Source organism: Vespa velutina, chromosome 25 (genome assembly GCF_912470025.1).
Source record: "Vespa velutina chromosome 25, iVesVel2.1, whole genome shotgun sequence".
NCBI lineage: Eukaryota > Metazoa > Arthropoda > Insecta > Hymenoptera > Vespidae > Vespa > Vespa velutina.
Window position 1 is genome coordinate 2,517,126 of NC_062212.1, and position 26,859 is coordinate 2,543,984.

General features: G+C 26.9%; 2 protein-coding genes and 1 long non-coding RNA gene across 10 annotated transcripts in view; 2 read left to right on the top strand and 1 right to left on the bottom strand.

The window, feature by feature from the left end:
• LOC124957411 (fatty acyl-CoA reductase wat-like) overlaps positions 1–4,239 on the bottom strand; it is an 18,412-nt gene extending 14,173 nt beyond the window's left edge. For 2 of the 4 annotated variants that reach the window (XR_007103524.1, XM_047514450.1), the window contains exons 1-2: positions 3,444–4,223; positions 2,784–3,362 (exon numbers count right to left, since the gene is read on the bottom strand). The gene's annotated coding sequence lies outside the window, so the exon portion shown is untranslated. Of the gene's footprint in view, positions 1–2,783; positions 3,363–3,443 lie in introns of all 4 variants that reach the window. The other 2 variants (XM_047514449.1, XM_047514448.1) reach the window with 2 other exon arrangements.
• Positions 4,119–15,047, top strand: LOC124957405 (fatty acyl-CoA reductase wat-like). 3 transcript variants are annotated; one of them, XM_047514438.1, is made up of 9 exons: positions 4,119–4,303; positions 11,750–12,081; positions 12,343–12,591; positions 12,678–12,823; positions 12,934–13,043; positions 13,114–13,309; positions 13,411–13,650; positions 13,743–14,000; positions 14,087–15,047. In XM_047514438.1, exons 1-9 carry the CDS (start codon positions 4,171–4,173, stop codon positions 14,190–14,192), a joined length of 1,770 nt encoding a protein of 589 aa, XP_047370394.1. In that variant the 5' UTR covers positions 4,119–4,170; the 3' UTR covers positions 14,193–15,047. The 3 variants fall into 3 exon arrangements, with proteins under 3 accessions (XP_047370394.1, XP_047370396.1, XP_047370395.1); XM_047514440.1 differs by lacking the exon at positions 4,119–4,303 and adding an exon at positions 10,278–10,391 and having other exon boundaries at positions 14,087–15,046; XM_047514439.1 differs by lacking the exon at positions 4,119–4,303 and adding an exon at positions 10,459–10,556.
• A 998-nt stretch (positions 15,048–16,045) lies between these two features.
• On the top strand, positions 16,046–18,967 carry LOC124957414. 3 transcript variants are annotated; one of them, XR_007103527.1, is made up of 6 exons: positions 16,046–16,271; positions 16,401–16,604; positions 16,857–17,453; positions 17,616–17,795; positions 17,887–17,968; positions 18,546–18,967. It is a non-coding gene; the product is annotated as an uncharacterized LOC124957414 (long non-coding RNA). The 3 variants fall into 3 exon arrangements; XR_007103528.1 differs by having other exon boundaries at positions 16,050–16,271; positions 16,857–16,941; XR_007103526.1 differs by having other exon boundaries at positions 16,857–17,795.
• Positions 18,968–26,859: the final 7,892 nt, after the last annotated feature.

Sequence of the window (26,859 nt, forward strand, 5' to 3'; positions counted from 1 at the left end):
TTAAGTTGATACATATAAAATATTGGATTTTAATTACATGTGAATGTTATTTTTGTTATAACCTTGTTAAAAGTCTTATTGTCTATTGGCAGAGTGATATTTCGTCAAAAAAAAGTTTACTAAAATTGTTTATTCTTGTTATTCATTTTGAATATTGTACAAGAATGAAATCTGCTGACACGCATGTAATTTTCTTATACGTGTTCGAACTTGACAATATAATTACGAAAACCAAGCGCAACATAAATTAAGCATTTAAGAAGAACGCTATAAACGAGAGAAAAGTGCAGCGTTGCTTCGAAAAATTTCATTTCAGATATTTATCACTACAAAATAAGCCGCATGGAAGACCACAAGTTAACTGTGATTAATGATATTTTGAAGTAATTGATGGAAATGAATTCAAATGTGACAACAAATGAACGTGCTGTCAAAATGAAGGTTGACCATTCAGCAATATTGCAACACTTTCCTGCAATTAGGAAGATCAAAAAAGTTGATATATTGGTATTGCACAAATTGACCAAATGACATAAGCTTAATCGCTTGTACGTATATTCATCGCTACTAACCCGACCTCCTCGGGAGCCATTTTTTGATGGAATTGTCATTTCTGACGAGAAATAGATTTTGCATGATAATAAAAAGAGATCTGCTCGATAACTTGATAGGGACGAGACACCTGCTCATGCTCCGAAACCATCATTTGTTGAACATTGTTAAAAGAAATTTGCAGTAAAATAAATCAATATTAAATTTACTTTCATCTGAGCAAAGAACGAGTTTCCAAAGTTCAATCAAATTAATGCACATAAGTTTTAGTCGACTGTATTTATCTGTTCATCACTTACAGTTGCTTTCTATCTTACAACTCTGCCGAGTTATATTTTAGCAAGATACAGAATATTTCTCATAATTTGAGGGTACGTATTCTTCCCTGATATTAACACCGATATCATTACATAATATTCAAATATTTATAAATGAATTTTTTGTAACTTCCTTAATAATGATCTGACGTTCTTTAATTGTTAGTATCTTCAGCCGAGATTTATTATCTGTAATTTGCATTTTCTCATATTTCTTAATGATATATCGCACTATTGTGTACATCAGTAAAAAATTATATTAAAATTTTAAGTTTTGCCAAATTTTTCTGGCAAAAAAGATTTAAAAAAAAAAAAAAAAAGTGAAATAACGTGATCTGAGACGAACAAAGATAATATTTCATTTTTCTTTACATTCATGACTTCTGTACGCAATTCGACGACACATTACTATTGTGAGAAGACTAAGATCATCACATAAACTTATAAATCATTCCTATATATTTTAATTGGTAATGCAACATACGTACGTAAATATTTTCAAAATCAAGCAGTAGAATCAAATAAATGTACAAACACTTTCTCGATTTTCAAATTATTATATTTATTATATTATTTTTTTGTTTATGAAAACGCATTATGACAAATTTTTAATTCGTACATTATCTCTATATATAATATACTATCAAAGAAAACAATTTTTATTGGTGTATCATTCGTTTGTATTAAATTGTTGCAAGAAAATTAGATGTACAAATACTTTTTTGACTCATTTTAAATCCTTATTAAAAAATTATTACAAAAATACGAAATACGAAAGGAATGAGTATCGATATTTCAATTACTATGATACAATGTAAAAATAAATCAGTAATATTTATATTAATGTATATCTATTTATATGTGTTGTGTTTATTCTACGAGATCGTTGAGGGTAGCATTTTAACATTTCCAAAATTAATTAATACTCTATTTCAAAATATTCATCGTTCTTGACGATACAAGATCGAAAGTGATCTAAAATCGAATTTATTAATACTCTAGAAATTTCATTTATACTTTCGCTTCACTTCATTTCACAATCAACGTAGTATTAATGTTTCATTAAGCGTATTTAAATTTATTTTTTTTTAATACTTTGTTCTTCTCATTGTAATTGCATTTACATGTTTTACACAAAATCTCATAAAAAAATATAAAATGTACTAAAAGATATGATAATTCATATCTCAGAAAATACAAAAGTGTACTTATTATCAACCGATTTGATATAAAATAGAGGACTATTAACATATGTGTCATTAATGTAAATATTGCTGATTCATTACTACATTTTATAGCATTAATTACAAGTATTCGATATTGTTTTCTTCATATATTGTATCCGTGTCATAACATTTTAATAATGCTTAAAAAGAAATAATCCATGTTTATATAACATTTTCTTTTTCCTATTTCGACCAATAAAATATACTAATTAAAGTTTGACAATTACAGCCTATGATAATTAAATCCTGCATATATTTATCCGAGATGCAAACGTGCAAAAAACAATAACAAGAAATAGCAAGTGTTAAGAGCAATATGAATAATCAATCCCACTAATGTTACATTCACCAATCTCATGATCCATCTTCTCAATAACTAATGAAACTTTAGTAAATAAGTTATATACTTTGAGAACTTACTTCTCTAGTTTCACTGGACTACATATGTTAGGGGTCAAAATGAAATTTTTGTTCTATCTTGTTATTCTAACCTACAATTATCTTCTTTTTATTTCCTTAAAAATTATTATAAATTTAAATATTCGTTATCAGAAGAATATTATAAATGAACTGTAGAAAAATCAAGAGCAAATCTTAAATAATTCATGAGAAAACGGATCATTAGTCTAAAAAAGAAGAAAGCTTTTCAAAAATTAGGATAAAAAAAATAATTTTAGTAAAAACTTACTTTCCAGTAGAAAAAGCAACCAAATCCTCTGCTACTGTAAAATTCATCTCCTTCCAAACCATCCAAGCTAATCAAAGATCACATCTTCTTAGAAATTTTTCAAGCTTGTAACTTTGCCTTGAAAGTCACTTCACATCTCAGTTATGACTGTCGTATTCCATTCCCAGCTATTCTGAGCAACTTTCAATTTGCCAGCATTACCATCATTAAATGTAATGACAGTATCACATATACCAAGCTTTGATATATGAGATTCAGACAAATACATTTCTTGATATTCTTATCAATACAATGCAATAGAATGATTTATTTACATTTAATGTTTCCTATTTAATTCTTCGATAGTAGTTTCTGGTAATTATCTTCATAACTGATATAACAGATTATATGTTAACCAATATAGAGTTTCAGCTGCTTCAGCAGATTTACATTTAAATCAATCGTTTGAACAAAAGTTGTGAACGTCTTGAAATTTCATGGAAAAATGGTATCCTATATATTATCTAGATTATGTTCATTGCTTCTTACGGCCTGGCCATAATATTCTAATAGCTGATTGACGACATCTGCCAGACGATCCTGTATAATTACACTGTTAGAATACTCATACTTCCTTCATGAAAGTCGCATATAAATACTTTTCTTTATTCCAGCACTTACTTTTTGATGTAAAAAATTGTTTTCAATATCTTCCATGATGTTTATTGTCTTTCCTGCTGCAACTTGTAAACTCATGGAACACCGAATTTGAATATATCCAAATTTACAGTTATATTAATATCTTTTTCATTCAAATGTGTCTTATTTGAATACACGTCGTCACACTTCACTTCATTTTTAAAGTAACTTGAAGGAGTACAAGTCTGTGAAACTGATGTATAGGATAAAGTTTCAATCCTAACCTCATTCGCAACTTCCGACAGAATTCTGTAGTATCGATTGCCATTGTTTTTTATTGTTTTAATCATTGTTTTAATCATTGTTTTAATCATGGTTTAATGTAATAATTAACAAACAAGATTAATGCAAGAACAATTTGAGAAAGAATCAAAAAATTATCACGTTCATACGACAAAATCGGTTCTGAGAGAAAAGACATACTGTATAGAATCGTCAACGAATTAGAAAAATAAAAATTCCAGAAATCATATTTTCTCGATAAAAATAAAATCTAGAGCACACATTCATTTTTTCACATGTCATTATATAATTTTTTCTACACGACATTGTAAGTGACGTCATAAAAATTTACTAATATAAGATAAATATACATTTGTTCGATAATTTGTTGAAAAAATTATATTTTATATAATAAAAGTACTTATATAACATTATAATACAAACATTAGTGTTACTGAAGTAAACTTTATTTTACCAAATGTAAATAATGAACTTCACTTCTTTCGTCAAAGTATGTAACTATCTGTTAAAGTACCGTAAATCGGTACGCCGTCAACAGAGAGCGCTGATGACCACATCAATGAGGATGATCAATCACATGTTGGTGAAGCATCCAATGGGTGCGTACCATTCGGCTCTTTCTATTGCTCGAAAAAAAAAGAAACCTGCCGAAAGTTTATCTTTACACAATCCGTATTTTATAAGGGCGAAGGACGTGAGAAGATGCATTACTTACAATTAACTGTTAAATTCGTGATACATTATATATAATGTAAATAATAAAAAATCATTAAGCACAATACCGTAACATGCTAACGTCGAACTAACTTTATATGTGAATCTTTAATTCTAGAAATTCGAAAATGTACTTACAAGTAATTCGATGTTAGAAAAATTTGATTCTTTCACAAGTAGTATAAGTATTGATAATAGTTAAATGCATAGCTAATCGCAACAATGAGGATTGTACCGAGCATTTAACTTTTAAAATTATTAAAGCATCGAGAAGCTATGGAACAATATTTATAGAGGAATTATTTATCGAGAAATTTTTCAGAGACATCAAGTCTTATGTCTTATATATTTCGAAATATCTTTCGATATGTTCGAAAAAAAGGAAAAGATAATTTGAGGTTTTAATGAGTTATTATTTTTGATCGATTATTATTTCTATATTTTATTTCATCTGCATTTAAATCATAGATTTCTTGATTCCGTTTAAAAAGCAAAGTAGTATTTAATATTTTATAAATGTAACAAAAAGGAAATTAGGAAATAAATTATTGATTTGGAGCATGTTTAACGTGTAAGAAGACGCAGAAAGTGGTTCTCCTTGAAATTATCTACATATGTATGCCAGGCTAAAAAGATTTACGACTCTTTTAATTTGCATTTGTCAGATATTTTCTACGATGAGAGAGAAACAATCGAAATTCCGAACAAAAAGGAATCGGAACTAATCCCGTGATCGAGGATAATTGTAATTTGAAGAATGTTGTTATTCCGATAACCGATAGAATTGCACACATACATGAAATATCAATTGTTTTCTATGTTACGCCCTAATTATAAAGTTCAACGAAAAAAATCTTCTCCAGTAGTTTTGACTTGATGAATGAATTGTACAAAATGCAGATAGCGAATGATATATAAATACTTCAACATTAGCTATGCGTTAGTGAGTATAAGAATGTAAGGGATCTTAAAGTTCATCGTAAATGAAAACATTTATTATTTTGCTTTTTATTTTACGTTCATCTTTCTACTTGCAACAATTGAATGCGATGATTATGTTTTCATTCACATAACTTGCCCAAGGAAATGGCAAAACTGAAGACGCATATCTTTATACGCGTCTATATGTGTTACGTGCCAATACGCAATATAAGTTCGCTCCGCAATCCGATGAATAACAGATATGTTTGCAGATATTGTTGAAATGTGTAATTTATTCTCCAGATGGTTTGTATTGCTACATGGTAATTGAAGCGAAAGTTTTTAAGAGTAGAGAATAGATTTAGAGTGAAGAGTGATTTGCAGGATAGATTTTTGAGAAAAGGAAATCTAATGAGAAGAGATTTGTTTTAAAGAGTTGATGAGAATTAGAAGAAGTCCTATAAAAGAGGAGAAAGCGTTGGCTAGGGATAAAGAGGTCTTGTGGTGTTATGGTTTTGTGAGGATGTGTATACTTAACAATCTTACAATGATTAAATATACTAATTACAATAATAATGATAATAATGATAATAATACGACTAATAATATGACTAATGATAATGATAATGATGATAATAATGATAATAATATCATAATAATAATAACAATTATGACAAAGATATTAATTACAATGATAGTATTATAGTAGATATGGATGACATGGAATTGACCATAATATTCCGTGGATCTAGCATCTTAATGATCGGGACTTGCTTAATCGCAGCAATAATTTTTACATTTTTACATTTTTACATTTAAAATAAAACTTTAGAATAATTGTTATACCTGTGAAAAGTATGGAATATTTTGGTTTGAAAATGAAGCATCGTATCTACGCCACGATTAATTTTATTAGTAATATTTTCTTGTGAAATGATTTCATTAGTAGCATTTATTACAATTTGGCATTAATAGTAACCATTAAAAGATTGTATTTAACAATTTAATAGAAATATGATGAATGGTTAATCAGATTATAAAATTATATATATATATATATATATATATATATATATATATAATTATTATAATAATATATAAATAATATATATAATTATTATAATATATATGCATATATGTATATATATATGTATATATATAATTATTATCATTTAGTATTTAAGCAAAGTGCGGTACCAATAAAAAAAATCACCCCTATGAAAAGAAACTTGACAGAATTTACAAATAAATAATGCCTCCCTTAATTTATTATACGTACCGTATACGTACCACATTATTTTTTTTTCTTTCTATAAAACAATTATACAACCCCGATGACTTAATTTTAAATGAAATTTGCTCAAACATGTAATCGTTAGAAACATTTGAATTGTCGCAATAACCGTTATATAATTTGATCTAGAACGATTATTCGAGTGCTAACATCTTACAATCGAACTGAATAATTGAAAACATTAGGACAAATTTTGTGAAGTTATTCAATCAGAGTAAAAAAAAATGAAAGAAAAAGAAAGGGGATATTGTAAACAAAATAAAAGTAACATATTTTCTCATGACCGACAAAAAATATAATGAATATGTATGATTAACATATTAAATGAATCTTTCAATCTCCTGCATATATTATTAACAATCAATCTATCTTAATCTTGAAATCTAATAAAAAAAGAAATAACGCACGCTTAATTTATTAATTAGTTTTTTGTAATATTTCTCTATCGTTCATTTATCGTTATTGATATATATTGACATTATTTGAATAATAATGAATTTCGATAATTTTTAAATCGACTCGATTACAAACAGTCGGATATTTTTAATGGTTATTTAAAAAAAAAGAAAAGTGTGACAGATGATGAGAAGAAAAAGGTTGCATAATCTGTGCGATTGAGCTCGTATATTTTATAAAATAATGTAGCTTAGATTTATGAACATAGATATTTATCAATTTTGAATATTCGTACCACCTGCAGTTATAATTACTTGCAATGTGGAAATACTTTCGAAAGAGTGATTGTTCGCTTTTATTTTCTTTTTCTAACTTTGCACTTGATCCCAATTGAAATGAAACTCTATAATTGGCATTTGTATTGTATTTCAGTGATACTTGCACCATTAAGCAATATTATAAAATGCAAGAATACAGAGAAAATATGAAATAAATAAATGATCATGATCATTTCTCTAACGCTTTGCATTTCCATAAATTTACATACTCAATATCAAGTGAAACGTAAAGATAATTGTTAATAATAATATTTCCATTTTGAAAAATGCAACGATCAATTCGCAATAATAGTAAACGTTATTGTCATACTAAGACTTTATAATTATTATGTTTATAAATTATACTAATTATTATCGTGAGAATTGTTTAACAAAAGACAATTCGATTTTAAATTGACACTAAACTATTTTCCAAAATGTTATATTTATTCATATTGCGAATTTACCTATGTCTTATTTATTAAAATATTTTAACAATTATTTGTTTAGTTTAAATTTTTTACTGCATTTTTGCGTTGAAAATGACTCAAGATTAGGTTCATAAGATTCGTTCAAGTCGACTATATTAATTAATTACAAAATATTAATCAAATTAATATTACATTAAAATATATTAATATTTGATAATGAAAATAATTTTTTTCTCTTAATTATCGCGCATGGCTATAAATGATTGTCATATAACGGATGACGAGTACGAGGGAAAAATCACAATCATTCATTCATTTTCTTCGTATTCTGCATTCTATTATATTTTTTACTATATATTATTTCTATCATATTATTTACTATATTTAACATTTATATTTTATATTTCATTATTTACTATCATATTATTATATTATACTATTAAATATGTACCGTTAAATACAATACAAATGCCAATTATAGATTTGGATCTGAAATGGGATCAAATTCCAAAAAGAATAAAAATCCAAAAGGTATTTCTACATTATACAAAAGTTTACACTACCTATTGAAAAATAAATTCAAAAATTTTTAATTATTTGATGCAAACGACTTGTTCGAGTTTATATATGTACATAGATCTACATAATAGTTTAATTAGTGCATTCGGTTAAATAGATCATTTTATCTTTTCTCTTGCCTATATTTCTCACTCTTTTTTTTACTTATCCGCAAGTTTTCGGGCGCACTTACAAGAGTAGATTACTAATATTTTTTGTTAACCGGTTACGTTTTTGCTTTTTTCTTGCATTGAATTTGCATTCGATCTCTTTTAATATTATCGATAAATTTGTATAATCGTGCTTGCGTGTATGTAAAAAAGAAATGAAATAGCATACAAGTGATATTTCCTCCTAGGACAATATTAATCGAATAATTTAATGGAAATTGAAATGATATAAAATTATTGACTTTAAACGTTAATAGCTGACGTCGACTTCATTTTTTCATTGCATCTCACAGTCGAAACAACATAGAAAACAACCGGGACCTCGCATATAAATATAGTTCTATCGACCATTAAGATACCGAGATTCGGCACATTACAGTCGCCTTTGATTGCGATTATTTAATGTCGAAATTCTGATTGCCTATTCCTCAGCGTGAAAAATAACTGTGGAAATCACACATTGAAAGAGTTGTGAATCTTTCCGTTTTTTTTTCACATACGCATCATAAATAAGTATTATTACATGAAAAACAACAAAAAAGTTTGCAACTTTTAATATGTTCAATGTGTATCATATTACAAAATTTATTTATCAATTTTTTCCTCTTTACATGTACTAAATATTAAATTTTAAATACCGTTTCTAGTGGTAACAGGGAATCTCAGAATTTAATCAGAGTGATATCATATGTAGATAATTTAATTATATTATTAGATATTAGTAAGAAATAATAATCGATCACAAGTAAACAACTCATTATTCGAATCTTTCATGAGTTTCTTCATACATGGAAGCACGTTCTCTACTAATTTTCGAAAATATCAAAAATTAAATGAATCTGATGACGTGTTTATTACTCAACAATTTTTCGTTGAATAATTTCATTTCGTTATCGTTCATAATTATTCATAGAGTTAAAAGAATTGTCGGATTAGTTTTAGAAATAAATGAAAAATAATACGAGACGTAATAAACATTTTTCACTACGCATTATGTATTACTTTGGTACTTTTCCATTTCGGAAAAACATTGATATATTCATATGTGATGATATCAGATTATTCACAATAATCATGGATTTTGGAATTACGAAACTTTTTATTTAACAGCGTTTTAAACGTTTAATTAGATAATGATCCTTCGACCATTTGAATATAACAATAAATACGTAAATAAATATTTGTAAACAGGGAAGTAAAATCAACGAGGTAATTAATTATTGACCAAGGAATTGTGAAGAGGATATCATTTAACTAAAAAAATAGATATATCTTTGGACACGTTCTGAAAAAAAGAATGTAATTGACCATAAAAATCGTTATCTGATTGCCTGTACCAATAATTACATAATTTCTTGCATCATTTTCAAACTCATCTAGAAAGCAACATGTAAATTAGAATTTAGAAATTCTTCCTGTTATTCTACCTTACACATTAATTTTAATCTTTCTTTCTTTTCTTCTTCGCATGAATGTTTCCTCCATTTCTAAAACAAGACAATAAATTTAATTTTCGTTTAAGTCTCGCTCGTAATGTTTAAGTACGTACTATTGATCATGTCTCCTAACGATAAAAATATACACGTCTTAAATATGCTATTGAAACGCTTCTACGAGCATATATAAAATAACAAAGACATCTTTTTTCTCGCGTTTTTTTTTAATTGTTCCTTTGTCATTAGAATTTAAAATAATGCCAACTTTCCGAATTTAGGATTTATTGGATACATCAAGCATTAAAACAAGCAACAACCTGTGTGTGCTGATCGCTTCTTTTGGACCACATATATTTTCCAGGAGACGAATTATATTTGAATATAAGAAAAAAAAGCAAGAGTGTCGAAAAAGATCAAGAATTGATCAATGAAACGTGGTGGGAGAAAAAGGTTAAATGCTTTTGGTTGTTTTTGTATTTCAGTACAAATGTGAGCTTCGTTCAATCAACACCTACAACTGTTCTAAGGAATAGAAAAAAATCTCTACTTCGAATTTTCATAACTTTACTATAAACCGTCTATTTTAATAATGCAATATGGAAAATAATATTGAAAGTATGTAAATTTTATAGAAGTATACACTTAAAAAGAATTAGAATCAAAAGGTTTGTTATAAAAATGTGTGTTAGTAACATTCTTTTACGAAAATTCAAGTAAATAATTACATGAAAATTTTAAAAAGCATAAAAAGGTTTGTGAGTTACACGAAATTATGGAAAAATAAGAAATTAAAGTGTTCGGTTAATATTACAATTCAACAAAATCTAGAAAAATTAGCTGCAACTACCATAATTAAAATGATAAATAGAACGCGAAAATTTTTTTTTAGTTTTCGAAATATTCAGAAGCGTAAACACGGAATGTGATCAGCTTTGATTATTCTTTTGTTAGTGAACCGTTCAAAAATATTTTGATTTGACATAAACATTGTTGAGACGGAATATGTAATGTAATTATCTACAGTAAATTTCCTGACACTTTTTTTTGTCGGTTTTTATATGGTCCACTTTAGTTTTATATAGACTAACTTTTAACTTTTTTACATTTATCTTTTATCAAATATTGAAAAAATTTCTTCAAGAATCATAATAAATATTTTTTTCCTGTCTGAACGAAGGAAGATCAAAAAATTTTTCTAGTTGATAGAATTTCGCATCATCTTATTAACGAGGATTATCACACGTTGTTCTGTTTGCGTAGTACGCGAAGAATTATAAGTAGACTAGTATAGAAAAATGATCGCAGTCGAAGACTCAATTGATTTTTCTTGTATAACTTATTCTAAGATGTTCACTTATTACACATTATTAAGCGGCAGGTTGAACGATACATGTGCAATTGAAACGTTTTTTTTTACCTTGAACTAGATAAAAAACAATATCATGATGCAATTAATAGTAATATATGTAATGTTTCTTTCTTAGATGTTACGTGATATTTTTCCCTTTCGAATTGAGGACACCAATTATCGATCATTTTCTATCATAACGAAATTGTCTATTTTAAATTATAGATATATATTAGGACGAGTAATAGATGCCATGAATGCCTTTTAATAATCGATATTAAGATAGAAAGAGCAAACCCATCGGAATAAAGATTGTGTTAATGATAATCAAACGTTCGATTATAGTATATTCAACGGACACTTGAATTTATTTGCATTATCGTTTAAATGATTAAAATAAATAAATACGATAGAGAAACAGACAAGATTTCTACATTTTCGTTTATGTTTATGTTTACAGATCGATTTAGAAAAGCAAATATGATAGACGTAGTGCCAGAAAGAGGTGAACAAGAAATAGCCCTATCGGAAAGTTCTTTGAGAGATGCTACGGAAACTAAATATGCGCCTGTATATATTCAACCCATCGAGGATAATTACGAACTTACACCTATTCAAAAATTTTACAGTGGTCAAAGTATTTTTATAACTGGTGGAACAGGATTCATAGGAAAGTTATTGATCGAGAAACTGTTAAGAGAATGTCCCGGTATCACTTGCATTTATCTTTTGATAAGTACAAAAAAAGGAAAAAGTCTGCATCAACGCATGAAAGAACTAATCGAAAATTCTGTGAGTTATTATATCTTATATCCATGTATTAGATTCATTGAGTTATTATATCTATTACATGGATTAGTAAATTATTATTTTACATTTGATTCAACTTTGAAATTATCTCTTTCTATTAAATAATATAATTGGTATATAAAATAAAGAAAATTGAGAAACAAAGTATTGATCTATCATAACGTGAAAAAGATCGCAAAAAGTCGTTTTCCTGTCATAACGAATGTGAGAGAGAAAATATTTACAACTCTGTCAACTTTCCAGTTATTTTCCACTTTGAGAGAGAAACAACCAACATTCCAGAATCGTATAGTCCCAATCAAGGGCGATTGTACCTTGCCGAATCTCGATATCTCAATGGTCGATAGAGCTACATTAATACGCGAGGTCTCAATTATTTTTCATGTCGCCGCAACCGTCAAGTTCAACGAGAAAATAAAATTGGCGACAGAAATCAACGTTGGAAGTGTAAAGGATATAATAAATTTGTCCAAAGAAATGCCAAAACTGAAGGTGCCATCCTCTTTATACGTATTAATAACAATCAGAGTCTTTCAAAATCTGACTTTAACAATCCTTTGTTATCCTTAAAATTTCAGAGTGTTGTGCATGTATCAACGGCTTATTCGAATTGTTTTCATATTCCACTTGAGGAGAAATTTTATGACCCACCGATAGATCCCGACAAGTTGATAAATTTGATGGACTGTATAAATGAAAAATTGCTCGACGATATTATCCCACAGTACGTTTATATCTCGGAGTATCGATTGCTTAATTTCATATTTATTTATAAAAAATATAAAATGAATAGATGGTGCACTTAATTACACTCACACAATTGTTTGATTGTAGATTACTCGGAAAATGGCCAAATACTTATGTTTATACGAAAACAGTCGCAGAGAATCTTATAAAAAAGCGTGCTGACTCTATACCGATTGGAATATTTCGTCCAGGAATTGGTTTGTAGCAACACAATCCTTATAAAACAAAGTAATAAATAATGTATATTAAGTGATATATTATTTCTAGTGATATCCACGTACCGAGAACCTATCCGAGGATGGATCGACAACAAAAACGGACCAATAGGAGTTACAACAAGTGTTTTTATGGGATTAATGCGAACTCACTATTGTGATGGATCGATAAATGTGGACTTCGTGCCTGGAGATTTTACCACCAATGGAATAATCGCTAGCGCATGGGAAATTGCAAATAATCGAAAGTAACGACAAATACTCGAAACAATATTTTTAGGATCAAATTAAATAATGATATTAGAAAATATTGAATTAATTCGTCCGTATGAATACGTGATCTTTTTAGATCCAATGAAGATATTCCCATTTACAATTACATATCAAAGGACAATCCATTCACTTACGGCAGATTTATAGAAATGATACTTACGTATGGAGAATTGGTACCTTTTGAAAAGGCAATTTGGTGCCCTATCTTTGAAATAACAAAATATCGGTCGATCTATCTTTTCTACGTATATTTTTTACATTTACTACCAGCTCTTATAATCGATACATTCTCTTTGTGCAGAGGTAAAAACCCAAGGTAAATTTCTCTTATCTTATTTGCTGAATGGAGCGTATTAGAACGATAAAGAAACGAAAAATGTCATCTGGCGATAATCCTTTTCGTTCAAGGTTACTCAGAATGTACAATAAAATTCACGAAATGTCAAATCTACTTAGTTATTTTTCTATAAACGAAAAAATATTTACAAATGGAAGATGGAACGAATTGATGAAGAAGTTGACGCCTGAAGATCGTGAATTATTCTTTTGTGATATGAAGGATCTCGTTTGGAATACTTATTTTGAAACATACTTCACAGGTGTAAGAAAATATATTTTAAAGGATCCTATTGAGACACTCCCACAAGCTCGTATAAAATGGCGAAGGTATTTTTTTTATTGCATTTTTACTTCGTTTTCCCTTTATTATTAACAATCACTTTCAAATAATATTGATTTTGAAAATTTTCAAGGTTTTATTTGATGCATCAAGGATTGAAACTTCTTATCGCCTGTGTCCTACTTATCATCACATGGGCTATGATTTACAGACTACTTATAACGTTTGGATCTCTGTAAAAGAAGCAAAGATAAGCAAAAAAATGAAGGATAAAAATAATCGTAATTTAGGCTATCGCGTATGTACGAATCAATAATTTCTTGAATGAAAATAAATCAAAATTAAACGGTTTTTATTCGTGAAATCTCGAACAGATATTTGGGTTAGAACTTTTTCCTTGTATAGATTGACTACGTCATTTATTGCATATAATATATACTTATTTTTTTATATTTAATTTTTATTAAATGTTAAATTGTGGTCAAATGCTTAGCCATGTGTTTCATTCCTAATCTTCATTGAAACAATGTATCATTTTTACTGGATTTTCTCTTTTTTAGTGAAAATTAAGATAAAACGAGTAAGACAATAATTCAAAGTTCGTTCGACAAATACGTATTTCGAGATCATAACTGTTGAATTTTGTTGCCGAAATATTTATTAATTCCGTTTCATTTTTACTGGAAAATTCACTATTTTGGATTTTTTTGTAAAGTACATTCATTATACTGATCTCAAATCCCAAAAATTTAACCAAAACGTCGAAAATTAATTTCTAAATGTAAAGTATTTGATTATTATGAGTTGCGTACACTGACAGTTTAAACCTTCCGTGATTGAGGGGAAAAGGCTATCTACTTCTAATAAACTTTATAGTTCGATGCTACAGTGAGTACATTCAATAACAACATCTGTACGTGATATGAGTATAAGGAAAGAATGCTTTCTATAAACGTTTATAATTGCAATGAAAGTGCGTCAATTTTAATTATGCAAAATGGATAATACTTCTGCAATAAGTAAAATATGTATGGATTTTAGTCCCATCCCATATTTCTCACTTATTAACACATTTATGAACGGTGTTTTTCGATCGAGATGCTTATCTGGATATTTCATATAATTTAAAAAAATCTATAGCTAAATATTGAAAAATACAAATAAATAAATGTATACCAAAATAATAAAAATATTGTCTCCTAATATCATGTTTATAATTATTTGTTGTTTAAAAAAGACCTGATACGATCAACAGAAAACGTTCTGATGCCAAATAAATAAGAGTACTTATAAATAAAAATAAATTGAAAAAAGTCGGAATGGATTTCTAGCAGATGTAAGAATAAATGGTGGATTGAATTGATTCAAAGAAAATTCATGATTTTTCTTTACCAAAGTAGAGAACAATTTTCTTTATCCTGAAGTTCATATTGATATCTAGTAGTTACATTTTTATAAAAAGATGTATGAACAAGATTGATCAAAAAATAGAGACCAAATAGAAACAAAAATTATTCTAAAAAATGCGGGTTAAATAGTATCAACAAAAAGTATATGTGCATCGACAGAAATGAATCGAGATATTGTTAGAATATGAAATCAAATAATACGACGTAGTTGCATTGCCTGTTGATACGAATATGTAAACGGAAAAATATAACAAGTATGAACGATGTAATATTTGGGTTTATCAAGAATTCAGAAAAACACGAACAGAAATAAGACGTTTTAAAGTTAATAAATGTAAATAAGAAAATGCTACGGAGAATTTGAAAAGATAGTTAATTGTAGCACTATACCTTATACTCAACAAGTATTTTATACAAAATCATTTTCCAAAAACTGTTTTATTTTTCACAAAATCTACTGTATTTCTGGTAATCTTTCTCCAGGCACGCTCTCGATATCATTATTGAGCGTAGTATATGGTTCGTCATTTCTATTTTTAAATATGGCTGATACCATAGTGTCGATAAATAAGGAAGCTATATTTCGATGGAACTTATGATTTAATAGTCTAGCAAAAACTTCAAACTCGAACGCCGCCATAATAAGTTTACACATTATTGTCGCAAGGTGTCGCCTAAGTTATTGATTTGTTTCTTCCACTCTTCTACTACCCAAAATAAAAATTTTTTGACAAAGATGTACGTTCAACTTAATATAAGTTCTGACTGTAAAGAAAACCATTGTTATCGATTAATTAGTAAAGCTGATGCCATAAAACATTGTTAAAATTAGAATCATTAAATGCAGTTTTGAAATATATTAAAATGAAGAACAGATCAACACATCATAAATGGAATGATACATTTCAGGTTATATTATATTATTAATAATATAATAATTTTTGACAAAGTTACATGTTATTTAATAATATTCCTTACTGTTATAATTTAAATCGTTCTTTTGAAAAAGTACATGAGACAAGTATTTTGTTTGTGTAGCTTGCTGAAATGAGGAAAACGACGGGGAAGTGGAAATGTATTTTCATGAAACGACACAAAAATGGAATCTCCTGAAATTAACATATGATTATTGTAGTTCTAAAATATAAATGAGAAAAATTATTATACTATCGTAATCGCTCTATAAGGCACAATATATCATCGAACGTTCCTAAAATATATATAGTTAAAAATTAAATGAGAGTAAGTATTACAATTTCTTTTTAAAAGAAATTGCAAGGTAATAAACATTAACTTACTCGCTTTAAAAAGTTAATGTCTGAAGGTTTGATAGACTATACCGATTTTATTTCTTTCTAAAGCAGACATTATAACCTTATTTCAATAAGAAAATGAATTCGTAAATCAAAATCTAATGTATATTCTTATGTAACTAATACTCATATCACTGTAAAATTTTATTTATACCAATTAAAAAGAAATATTCAATTTCAGCAACAAATTATCCAGGAAAACTCGGAATTATCTACAAATGAAAATAAGCTTATCTCTAAAAACAATGAAAAAGAAAACGAAGATGGTAATGACGATAATGAAAACGTGATGATGAAAATAATACTTTAGTTGACCAAGACAAAGAAGAAAGAATGGAATGACATGAAATTAAATAATGAAAATATTGTATATATTTAGAAGATAAAGATAAAACGACAAATGCACATTTGTTTGACCTACGAAGACATATTGAATTTTCATAATATAGACCAAACTATAATTCGATAGATATGCAACATTAGAGAACTATGGTTATGCTAATCTGATTGATACTTTCAAGATTTTAGCTTGGATTGTAATCGAGTGATTACAAATAGATTTTCATTCATAAAATTCATAAAATTACTAAATATATTTGTCAAAAATTTAATTTTCATCCTATAGATCTCGAAATAAGTTAAAAGTCATATTGTTTACTCAGATAACGATTATTAATTATATAAAAAGAGTAATACTTTATCTCTTACTTGACTAATGAAATGATTAAGAAAAACTATAGCTATATAAATAATTAAGGCACTTAATTTGTTATCAATGGTATTATTCTATTTAATATTAATTAGAATCTCTATTCTAAGTGTACAAATTTATTATGTTCAGAGAAATACAATATTTAAATGAGCCACTGATATAATGGGTGCTATATAAATGGGAAAATTAACTGAAATACTTTTTAATGTAAAGTCTCTTTTGATACAGGAAACGTCTACGATTATAGAATCATCTACTTTTGGATAAATTGACAAAGGAGATAACTTCTGTGACAAAGAAATATATGCGTAAGGAAGAAAATACGAAATTCTATAGTGAAAGACAACAAAACTGCAACAAGAGATATATAAGTTCCATGTAAAGTATCGTAATTAGTTCTACTACAAAGTATGTCATCCATATATATGTTTCTTTTTATTTTTAATACGATTACCAACATTTATATTTCCTTATACATTTAATAAATTTATAATTGTAGTTTGTGGGAAAATTGAAATTAGCAGTAAAAGAAGAAATCTAAAATTATGCAACAAAGGAAGAAAGTAAACAAGAAGAAAAACGTGAGTATTGAAATGTCTATAAGAAAGAGAATGTCAAAAGAAAGATCGACTTTGAAATTCTCTAATTATGCGTTTTATGTATATATCCATGTAAAGAAAGTATACTTTCTTAAGTAAGATTTGCCATGCTTCTCATGTCTCGTTCTTCGATTGACTTTTGTTATTTACAAGTCGAGCCGTTATGATTTTGAAGAAAAACAGGCATTAGAAAGTAGGACCTATGTACGAGAGATTACAGAGAAATTTTATAAAGATAATATATTAAATAAAATTTAAGTAGTGTAAATAATAAATGTAAATTGTCGTTTCTTTGATCACAGATAAGACTGTAAATAGCAAATAATTGTTAATTAACAAATAAAGATTTATTCCTTTGTTCACAGAGAAACATATTTTCGTTTATCACCTCATCCAAAATAATAAAACATATTATATGCATATATCATATCTTTTAAATTTAATGGTATAGTACTGTCGGTATTAACAGCACTAATATCAGACTCATTAAAAGACTTTAGAAAATTAATATACTTAAAACTATTAAATACAATTTTATATGATAATATTTCTGTTGTAGGCTTAGTAAACATCTTTAGTTATATGCACCTGCACCTCTACTGACACGCTTTTTCAAATTACGATAAATTCATGGTACTGATGTGATATTGCCACATCTTGATATATCACTCTTTTCCTCTGTGTTTCCACTGTGCAATTGCTTCTTCTAAAGGAACAGTGTTTTATCGCTGAAGAAGAAGAGGAAAGAAAGGGCAGTCAGTTTTAATTCAATAATCAACGATCTTAATTACAGAATGTCTAAAATAAATCTTTCCAATCGGTTTATAACCCTGTAAATCTATTAATATATACATATTTGTGTTATATTTAATCTATTTTTACTCTTTAAATTATATTAATTGCTAATGATTGACCTACACTATTTCTTACAAATATGAAGGAAGAGAAATAAACTATGAGAATGTTTGGATTGTCAGAAAATAAGCGTAAATAATTTTTTATTTCAAACCTACAGGTAATTTCTTTTATTTTATAGTATTTCATACTAATTGCATTCGAATTGTATTTTTTCTCTGCATATATATTTCGATATAAGTCATTTCAAAAGTGTCTCAATGATTATTAATATATTACTTTATTTTCTCGTACACATGCTGATTAAGTTCTTTGAAAAATTTCTAATTTTGTGTCTGAATATAGAAAAAATAGCGGTTTTGTCATTTGTAAATAGTTATGTTAAATTTTACAAAATATATATAAATTATAAAGTCAATCATAAGTAATGAAATATATTAAAATTATAAATCATTCTGTATTAGATTAAAATTTATATTTTATAGTTGTTCGAATAAAATGCAAAGTTAGGTAGGAATTGAGAGTCACTGTTATGTTTCTCACAAGTGCTCAGATGATCCGCTATTCCTATATAATAAACTTCCAAGACTAAAAGTAATGAAGTTTCTTCGTGCGTCACTTCGGAGCCACTAGCGGAGTTCGTCAGTAACTCTCAACTTGCTCTGAGGAAAGTCCCTGGACCTTCGGCAGAGAGTGCCGTAACTTAGCTTGTTATAAGCCTTTCTTCGCCGTCTTTCTTGATTATAGGATAGGAAGCCTTTGGCTGATCTTTTTTCGAGATTGGGCGAGAGTGTATTGGTCAAAGCAAAGTTTTCGATGTGTTCGAGACGCGAATTTCTATCCATCTTGTGTGGATGGATCTTCGTATCTAACTGAACAGGGCTTTCAGCGAGGAAACTTCTTCTTTTGCAATTATTTCTTTCTCCTTTTCGTGTTTTTTTATTTTTATAAATGGATTCTTAAATGCATTAAATAAAAACTGTTTAATTAATTTAATAAATTAACTTAATGATTGTTAGCTCGATGTTGAATTAGAAAACATTTTGTAATATCTACCTGCAATAGAAATTATTTAAAATTTCTTAGATAGAATATTTTATTAGAAATGACAGATAATTTGCACATATTTTAATTTTTATTTAAGTTAATTAATTTATTTAATTTTACCGTCAAATTTGATTTCATATAAAAGTGAAATTTTATAATCCAATTAATTGATATATATGTAATTTATATAAAATCTTAACAATACTATATATATTGACTTGATTTAGTTTTATAAAAAAAAATTTAATTTAATGTAATATTAATCAAATATCAAAAATAGCATATATAAATTAAAATTTTGTTAAATTCAACTTATTGTGGATTATCAATTACTGTACCGATTCCCAAACAAAAAAGAACACCTCCAAATTTTTTTAATTTAATAATTTATCATTTCATCTTTTATTATATACTTTCAACTTATTATAATAGAGTATATAATACTAATATCAAATTAACACAGGGAGAAGCCTACTTTCAGGGGCAATGTCTAATATTTGTACTGGGTTTATGTAGAAAAAATCTCAATATTATTTGTATTAATATTATTACAATATAGGAATCATAACTTATATTTAAAAAACAATAAATATTTCGGATTTTATTATTTTCAAACCTACGTGATTATATTGAACTTGACGAATGGAATCTTTATAAAAATCAGGAAATTGCTGAATATTCTATTAATTGTAAATAACACTCTAAGAATTTACTAAAGAATTATTAATGTTGTCGAATGACAATAATCTTTTTACATTAATACTAAACGGTTTGTAAAATTATCGCACACGCAGTTGTAACATTTTAGTGTTACATATTAAAAAAGCTTAACAATTGATCGTCTGAAACAATATATTATTTGTGTTTTTAAACATAATTAACATAAACTTGAGTCTAATCGTTTCATAGTATTGCAATTCATTCACAAAAAAATATAAATTCATAAGAAATAATATTGAATAATTGAAATAATAAAAATACATCAATTATAAAATCACATTTATAAAAATAACAAGCTGCAATAATATATTTACATCAAGATAAGGAAATAAAAAAAGGAAAAAAAAAGTTGTATCGCATATGTAATGTATGATTGAAAAAAACTCTCTTTTGCAATGACTAAATTCAGTTTTCTTTCTTTTTGTAAATTTTTAATTCAAATGTTAGCAAACTTAGTTAGAAAAATTCTATTAAAATCGATATTGAATCTTCTATGGAGCGTTTGATTTTTCTGAATTTTAATATCGTAGATTTTTTATTTTAGTGATTTTAATAGTGACATTCTTACAGATTAAGAATCCGTTTAAAATTTTTTTTGCGTATCTACCTAAGATTCATAATTTTAGCTGCCCTCAATAATAAGATTTACAAAAACGTCTACTACTTCAAAATACATAGAAATAGGGATAAATTTTCTAAAGGTAACAAATTATTTAATAAATAACGAAATATCAAGTCAAAACAAAACAAATATCCGAATTGTTCGAGAAAAGAATTCCTCCAGATTGTATTGTGAACCTCCTCAACGCCACGTGTTGATTATTTTATATTTCTTATACATATATGGAACGTTACAAGGGTTTGTAAACCATAGCGCACGTTGTATTTAATTATAGTTCAATTTTTTATTATATTTTTCGTTGATGGTGACCCAAAGAAAAGATCGAAATATTCGTCGTATTTATTTGTATGTTAATAAATTAAAAAAAAATGTATTATTAAATTAATGAAATCGTTATATAATATTAAAATATATTAATATGTCAAAAAGTAAAGAAAATGTTCTCCCCCTTTCCCAATTACCTGGCATGGCCCTAAATGCCGATTTAACATTCTACAAATTTTATTTTTATTATTAGACATTAACGATACATAATAGCAGCTTATTTTATTTGATTTTATTAAATTATAATCAAATTAGATTATTCAAATATCTAATAATCAAATAATTATTATAAATATAATCTTATTAAATCAAACGCCTGGATTGATTTTTCATCGTAATTCCACGTAAATCATAAATTTTCTTATATAACTTTAAAATTTTAATTATTTACTTGACTTATTTATTTGAATTTTTATAGAAGTGTATCACTAAATTTTCATATCACGTTGTATTATTATGTTTTTTTTTTTTTTTAATGCTTATACAAATTCTATTCACTTTTAGATGTATTTTCGATTTCACTGAATTAAAAATCTCTGAATTAAAACTCAAACGATAAAGTATCAAGATTCAAGTCGAACATCTTTCTTTTTGTTCTCACGACAGAAATATGTTGCTCGTATGAAGTTTGCGTCTATACTATTAATAAATAGAAAAATTAGGTAGACGGGTAAATAAATTAGATAACACTGACCTCTTTCCCTATGCGATAGAACATGATAGTGTATCATACCGTCCTCTCTACACGCACACATGTCCCCTCTACACGCACAATTTCATTATTTTAATCGATTTACAATTATGAAAATCATACGGAATTTACAAGCAAGTAATTTGTTAGTTCTTTTTTTTTTTTTAAACATCCTATAAAAAAAAATATATTCTTTCGAAAATAATTTACGCTTTTAGAGTAAAGCTTTTTCACAAATTCGAAATAGCAAAATCCTTGCTTAAACTTTCATATTTAAAATGAGGCATTGCTCATTAAAATTGTTTAAAAATATTTGGCATAAATATTGTTTTTAACGTTTAAAGTAAATATTTGCTTTCGACGAGAAAAAGTTTCATACAGTGGCACTTTTCAAAATTTTCAGCAAAAGAGAAGAAACTTGTACTACCAATTTCAAAGTAGATGATTACCTACTTGTTCGTGTGCGTAAATTGATGATGCTTCGATTTTCAAACGCAAAGAAATGAGTTTCACGAAAAAATTACTGTAACTCATTCGGATATTTTAATGGTGCTTTCGATAGATGATTTTATGACAAAAATAATGAAATAGGTGTTCAGGCGTTCATTCAAATGAATTTCAGTTTTTAAGATATTGTTAAATTTTAGAAAAAATTTATACTTTCTTTTGTACTTTATATTTTAGAGCCTTAAATTTTATAAGCAATATGAGACATCAATTTTATAAGCACATTGGCAAGCGTTTAGAATCGTCTAGAAACTGAACGATATTTCATCAGTTACTTTTTTATTGCATAGATTTAAACAAATGTAATTGACTAATTTATTCTTTTTTCTCCTTATTTGATAGTTTAGTAAGATATTAATATTTAATCTCTTATGGTTGATGTGCGTTTCTTGATGATTAGTTTTACATACGACACAACAATGATACAATTTATTTAATAACAGAGGTATATAAAGTATATATTTAAATTTATCAATCATTTTATCCAAAATAATAATTAGTGAATATATATATTATTATATAAATCAAAAAACGAGTTCATTTCCATATTATCTATGAGTTAAGATCAGTAATATTTTTGTTATTGTTTCTCGTATAGTAATATCCAATTTATATTATTACTATTACTACTATTATTAATATAATAATAATATAATAATAAGAACAATGACAAGTAGAAGAAATAACAGAATTAAAAAGCGTGAATTCATAACTTACTAACACTAATTACTATAATCGGATATGAGTCCGATTATTATCCGATTATTATAGATGTGAAAAATATATAACTTAGAAAAGTTTATACACCCATATGAGAGACATGGTTATACTTTATATAACGTCCATACTTATGCTGAAATCACACGCATCGTGCGGAAGGTAACCCGAGATTATTTAATGTTAAATCAATGTCGCTTGACATACATATGTACGAAAGGAATGTATTAAAAATACATTAAGCAATATACTGTTTATACTTCTATGAATTCATTATATTGGTGTCTATATTTAGATAATTACGTTATGTTTTTCACTCCATCACAGCGTGTGAAGTAAAAAACTTAACCGATAATGCGACAGAACAAAGTGCCCGCACACGTGCACACACACACACGCACACTCCTTTCAAGTGGAACATAGCCTCAGGAAATTCATAAATAGACCGATACGAGATATTTATACATAGCTAGCTCGTTAACATTTCACGCACAAAGCAGTAATTAAAATTTTCGATACCATATATATAGTATACAGGGTGTCCCACAAAGTTGGAAGGGATTAATCTTTTATACAATTTAAACGATTGAAAATAAAAAAAAAATATTAGAAGTTAATTGATATTAAATGTAGTTAAATGGTATTAAATGGTGCATAATATGCAAATAATTTTATGTAATTATGTGGATCAGAAAAATCCAACTGCATTTTTTATTTTAATGGAAACTTATATTTTTGACTGGAACAATTGATGTAATTTCTTATGCTCTACATAAAAATATTAACATACTTATGTCCTAAACTAATACATTAGAAAATTATCTTAACTAAATGCTTTCTGAATTATTTAGGTCTATCGCTAAGTGTTAATGAACGGGTAATATTATGGGTAATGAATACCTATTAAGGAAAATTTTAATCTTACCTTAATATGAGTGATTAATATTAGTAGTTGGTTTGTGTTTATCGAAATAAATTTAGAAAACTTACAGTATAGGACATCCTGTATATGTTTTTATTTTTACCTCCTTATTTTGTTCTCTCAAATTAATTGGAAAGATCTTTAAAAGAAATTTAAACTTCATCGCATTAGAGACCATTCCGTTGTTGAGTTAATACAATGATGAAGTTAAATCTAAGAGCGGATTATAAAAAAAAACCCGTATGAAAGAGAAGAAAAAGAAACGATCAAAATGAATGAATATGATAGAGAAATAGAGAAGATCTTTACGTGTCCGTTTATGTTTACAATTTCAGGATGTGGAAATGATTGAAGTGTTGTTAAAAACAAACGGACAAAATATAACCATTGTAGAAAAAGATTATAAACAGATCGACTATATCAGGTATCAGGTGGATTTATTTTTTGATACGTTCGAATAAAAAGAAAAAATTGTTTATCCAAGAAATGAACTCATCGTAGAATAAGTTAGTTGTTTACTTTTCATCGATTATTATGTCATACTCATTAAAATTTGATATTCTTTATTTCCATTTACTAGTATATAGTATTTGATATATTCCGTATTTATTAGTTATCTAAAATTGATAAAGAAATTATTGGTTTAGCAAACCTGGAATGTATATAAAGTTATAAAAAGTCGTTTTTCTTGAAGTAATATGTATGTTAAGAAGTAATATGTACGTAGATAATAGAATCAAAAAAGAAAATAATATATATATATATATATATATATTTTTTTTTATTTGTCAATTTATAATTGTCTCCTGTCAAATATATATTAGTACAATATGTCTTACTATAATTAATAAATATAATAATAAAATATGTAAATAATATGCAGTCTTATATATTATACTCTTATATAAATAAATATATCTTGTTATAATAATAATAATGTTTATTATAATTACAAATTATTATTAAACGCTTATTAAAATGGTACAAGTGCAATTAGACAGAATACAAATGTCAACTATAGATTCGAATTTGAAATAGAATCAAATGCAAAAAAAAGCAAAAAATTTTTTTTTCAAATTCTAAGTAGATCAATTTAATCGATCTTACTCAATATTACAAAATTCGTGCACTCATTATCAATTAAATAGATTATCTTTTCTCATCATCCATCATTATTTTATTTATTTATTTATTTATTCATTTATTCTTTTTCTTTCATGGAATAAATCAAAGACGTCCGATTGTTTATCTAAGTAAATTTTTAATTTATTTAAATAATCTTCCTCTTTGCAATTGAATTTGCAGACGTATCCAAGATAAAAGGAAACATTGTAAAAACTAATTAATGTGTTTATTAATTTGTATGTTTTTTCATCAAATTCGAAATAATAACGCGATTGTTAATGACACATGCAAACAATGAATGTATGCATGCAAAGAATATTTTTTCTCTCAAGTTTTATTCTCAAATGATGATAAAAAAAAATTATACATAAAAAATGAAAAAAGCTTTACTGTGTAATAAAAAAAATATGTCTATCGTTTATTTATAATATTCATAATAACAAGTAAGAAGAAAAAGAAAAAAAATCGTTGATGGATTTGAAAAATGGTACACTAATGCTTTAACCACTGCACTACGAACTAAGTTATTTTGAAGCAGCATGAGCAAGTTCTTCAATTAATTTTTTCTTCGACAAAATGACCAATTTTTTCGAAAATTGTCAAGTGTTTACACCTAAGAAAAAATACGTGTCTGCTAATTTTCCGACCAATTTCACGGTGTGAAAGCTCATCAAAATCGGAGGCGACTCTATCTGAAATTTTCTTCGTGAGTTTTTAATCATGGCGGACCAAAGGGGGGCGGTGTTATTAGTGAAATAGGTTGAACGATCATGATAAATGATTAATATAGTATAGCAATGAAAATCACATTAAAGATATTTTTCGATAATATCTTTTGTATTTAATATATTCTATTTCATTCTATTAATTACTTTTTCTACGTTTAGAGATCGATATGATGGTAGTACCGATAAAAGTCGACGAAGAAATAAGAAATGGCTGCTGCAAAAAGCGTCTCGAGAATTGATACATCAATCAAATGTGTGCTAATTGATACGCAATTCCGACTTCTCTCAATTTATTTATATTCATAAATACTCTTCTTTAGTTGGCATAAGAACTTTTTATTTTGACCATGTCAGCCCTTTTTTAAACGTCAAATAATTATAAGCATGATATTAGCAATATAATCAATACTTTTTGTTATATTCATGCACCTTAAAATAGTTGAATACTTTCAGTATTTAGTTATAAACTTCGGAAAATTATATGAGATGTACAGCTAAGTATCTCACGGACAAACACCGCTAATAAATGTGTTATTATGTGAGGAGTATGGGATGCGACTTTGAAAGAATTCTTTTAATTTTTAACAATAAGTTAGTTGGCGCACATTCGGTCGA

Excerpts from the sequence above, each read along its gene's own strand:
- LOC124957405 (XM_047514438.1), top strand. The coding sequence starts at position 4,171 with ATGAACTTCACTTCTTTCGTCAAAGTATGTAACTATCTGTTAAAGTAC. Across the intron at positions 12,824-12,933 it reads CTCGACGATATTATCCCACA|ATTACTCGGAAAATGGCCAA; the intron begins GTACGTTTATAT and ends GTTTGATTGTAG. Across the intron at positions 13,044-13,113 it reads AATATTTCGTCCAGGAATTG|TGATATCCACGTACCGAGAA; the intron begins GTTTGTAGCAAC and ends TATTATTTCTAG.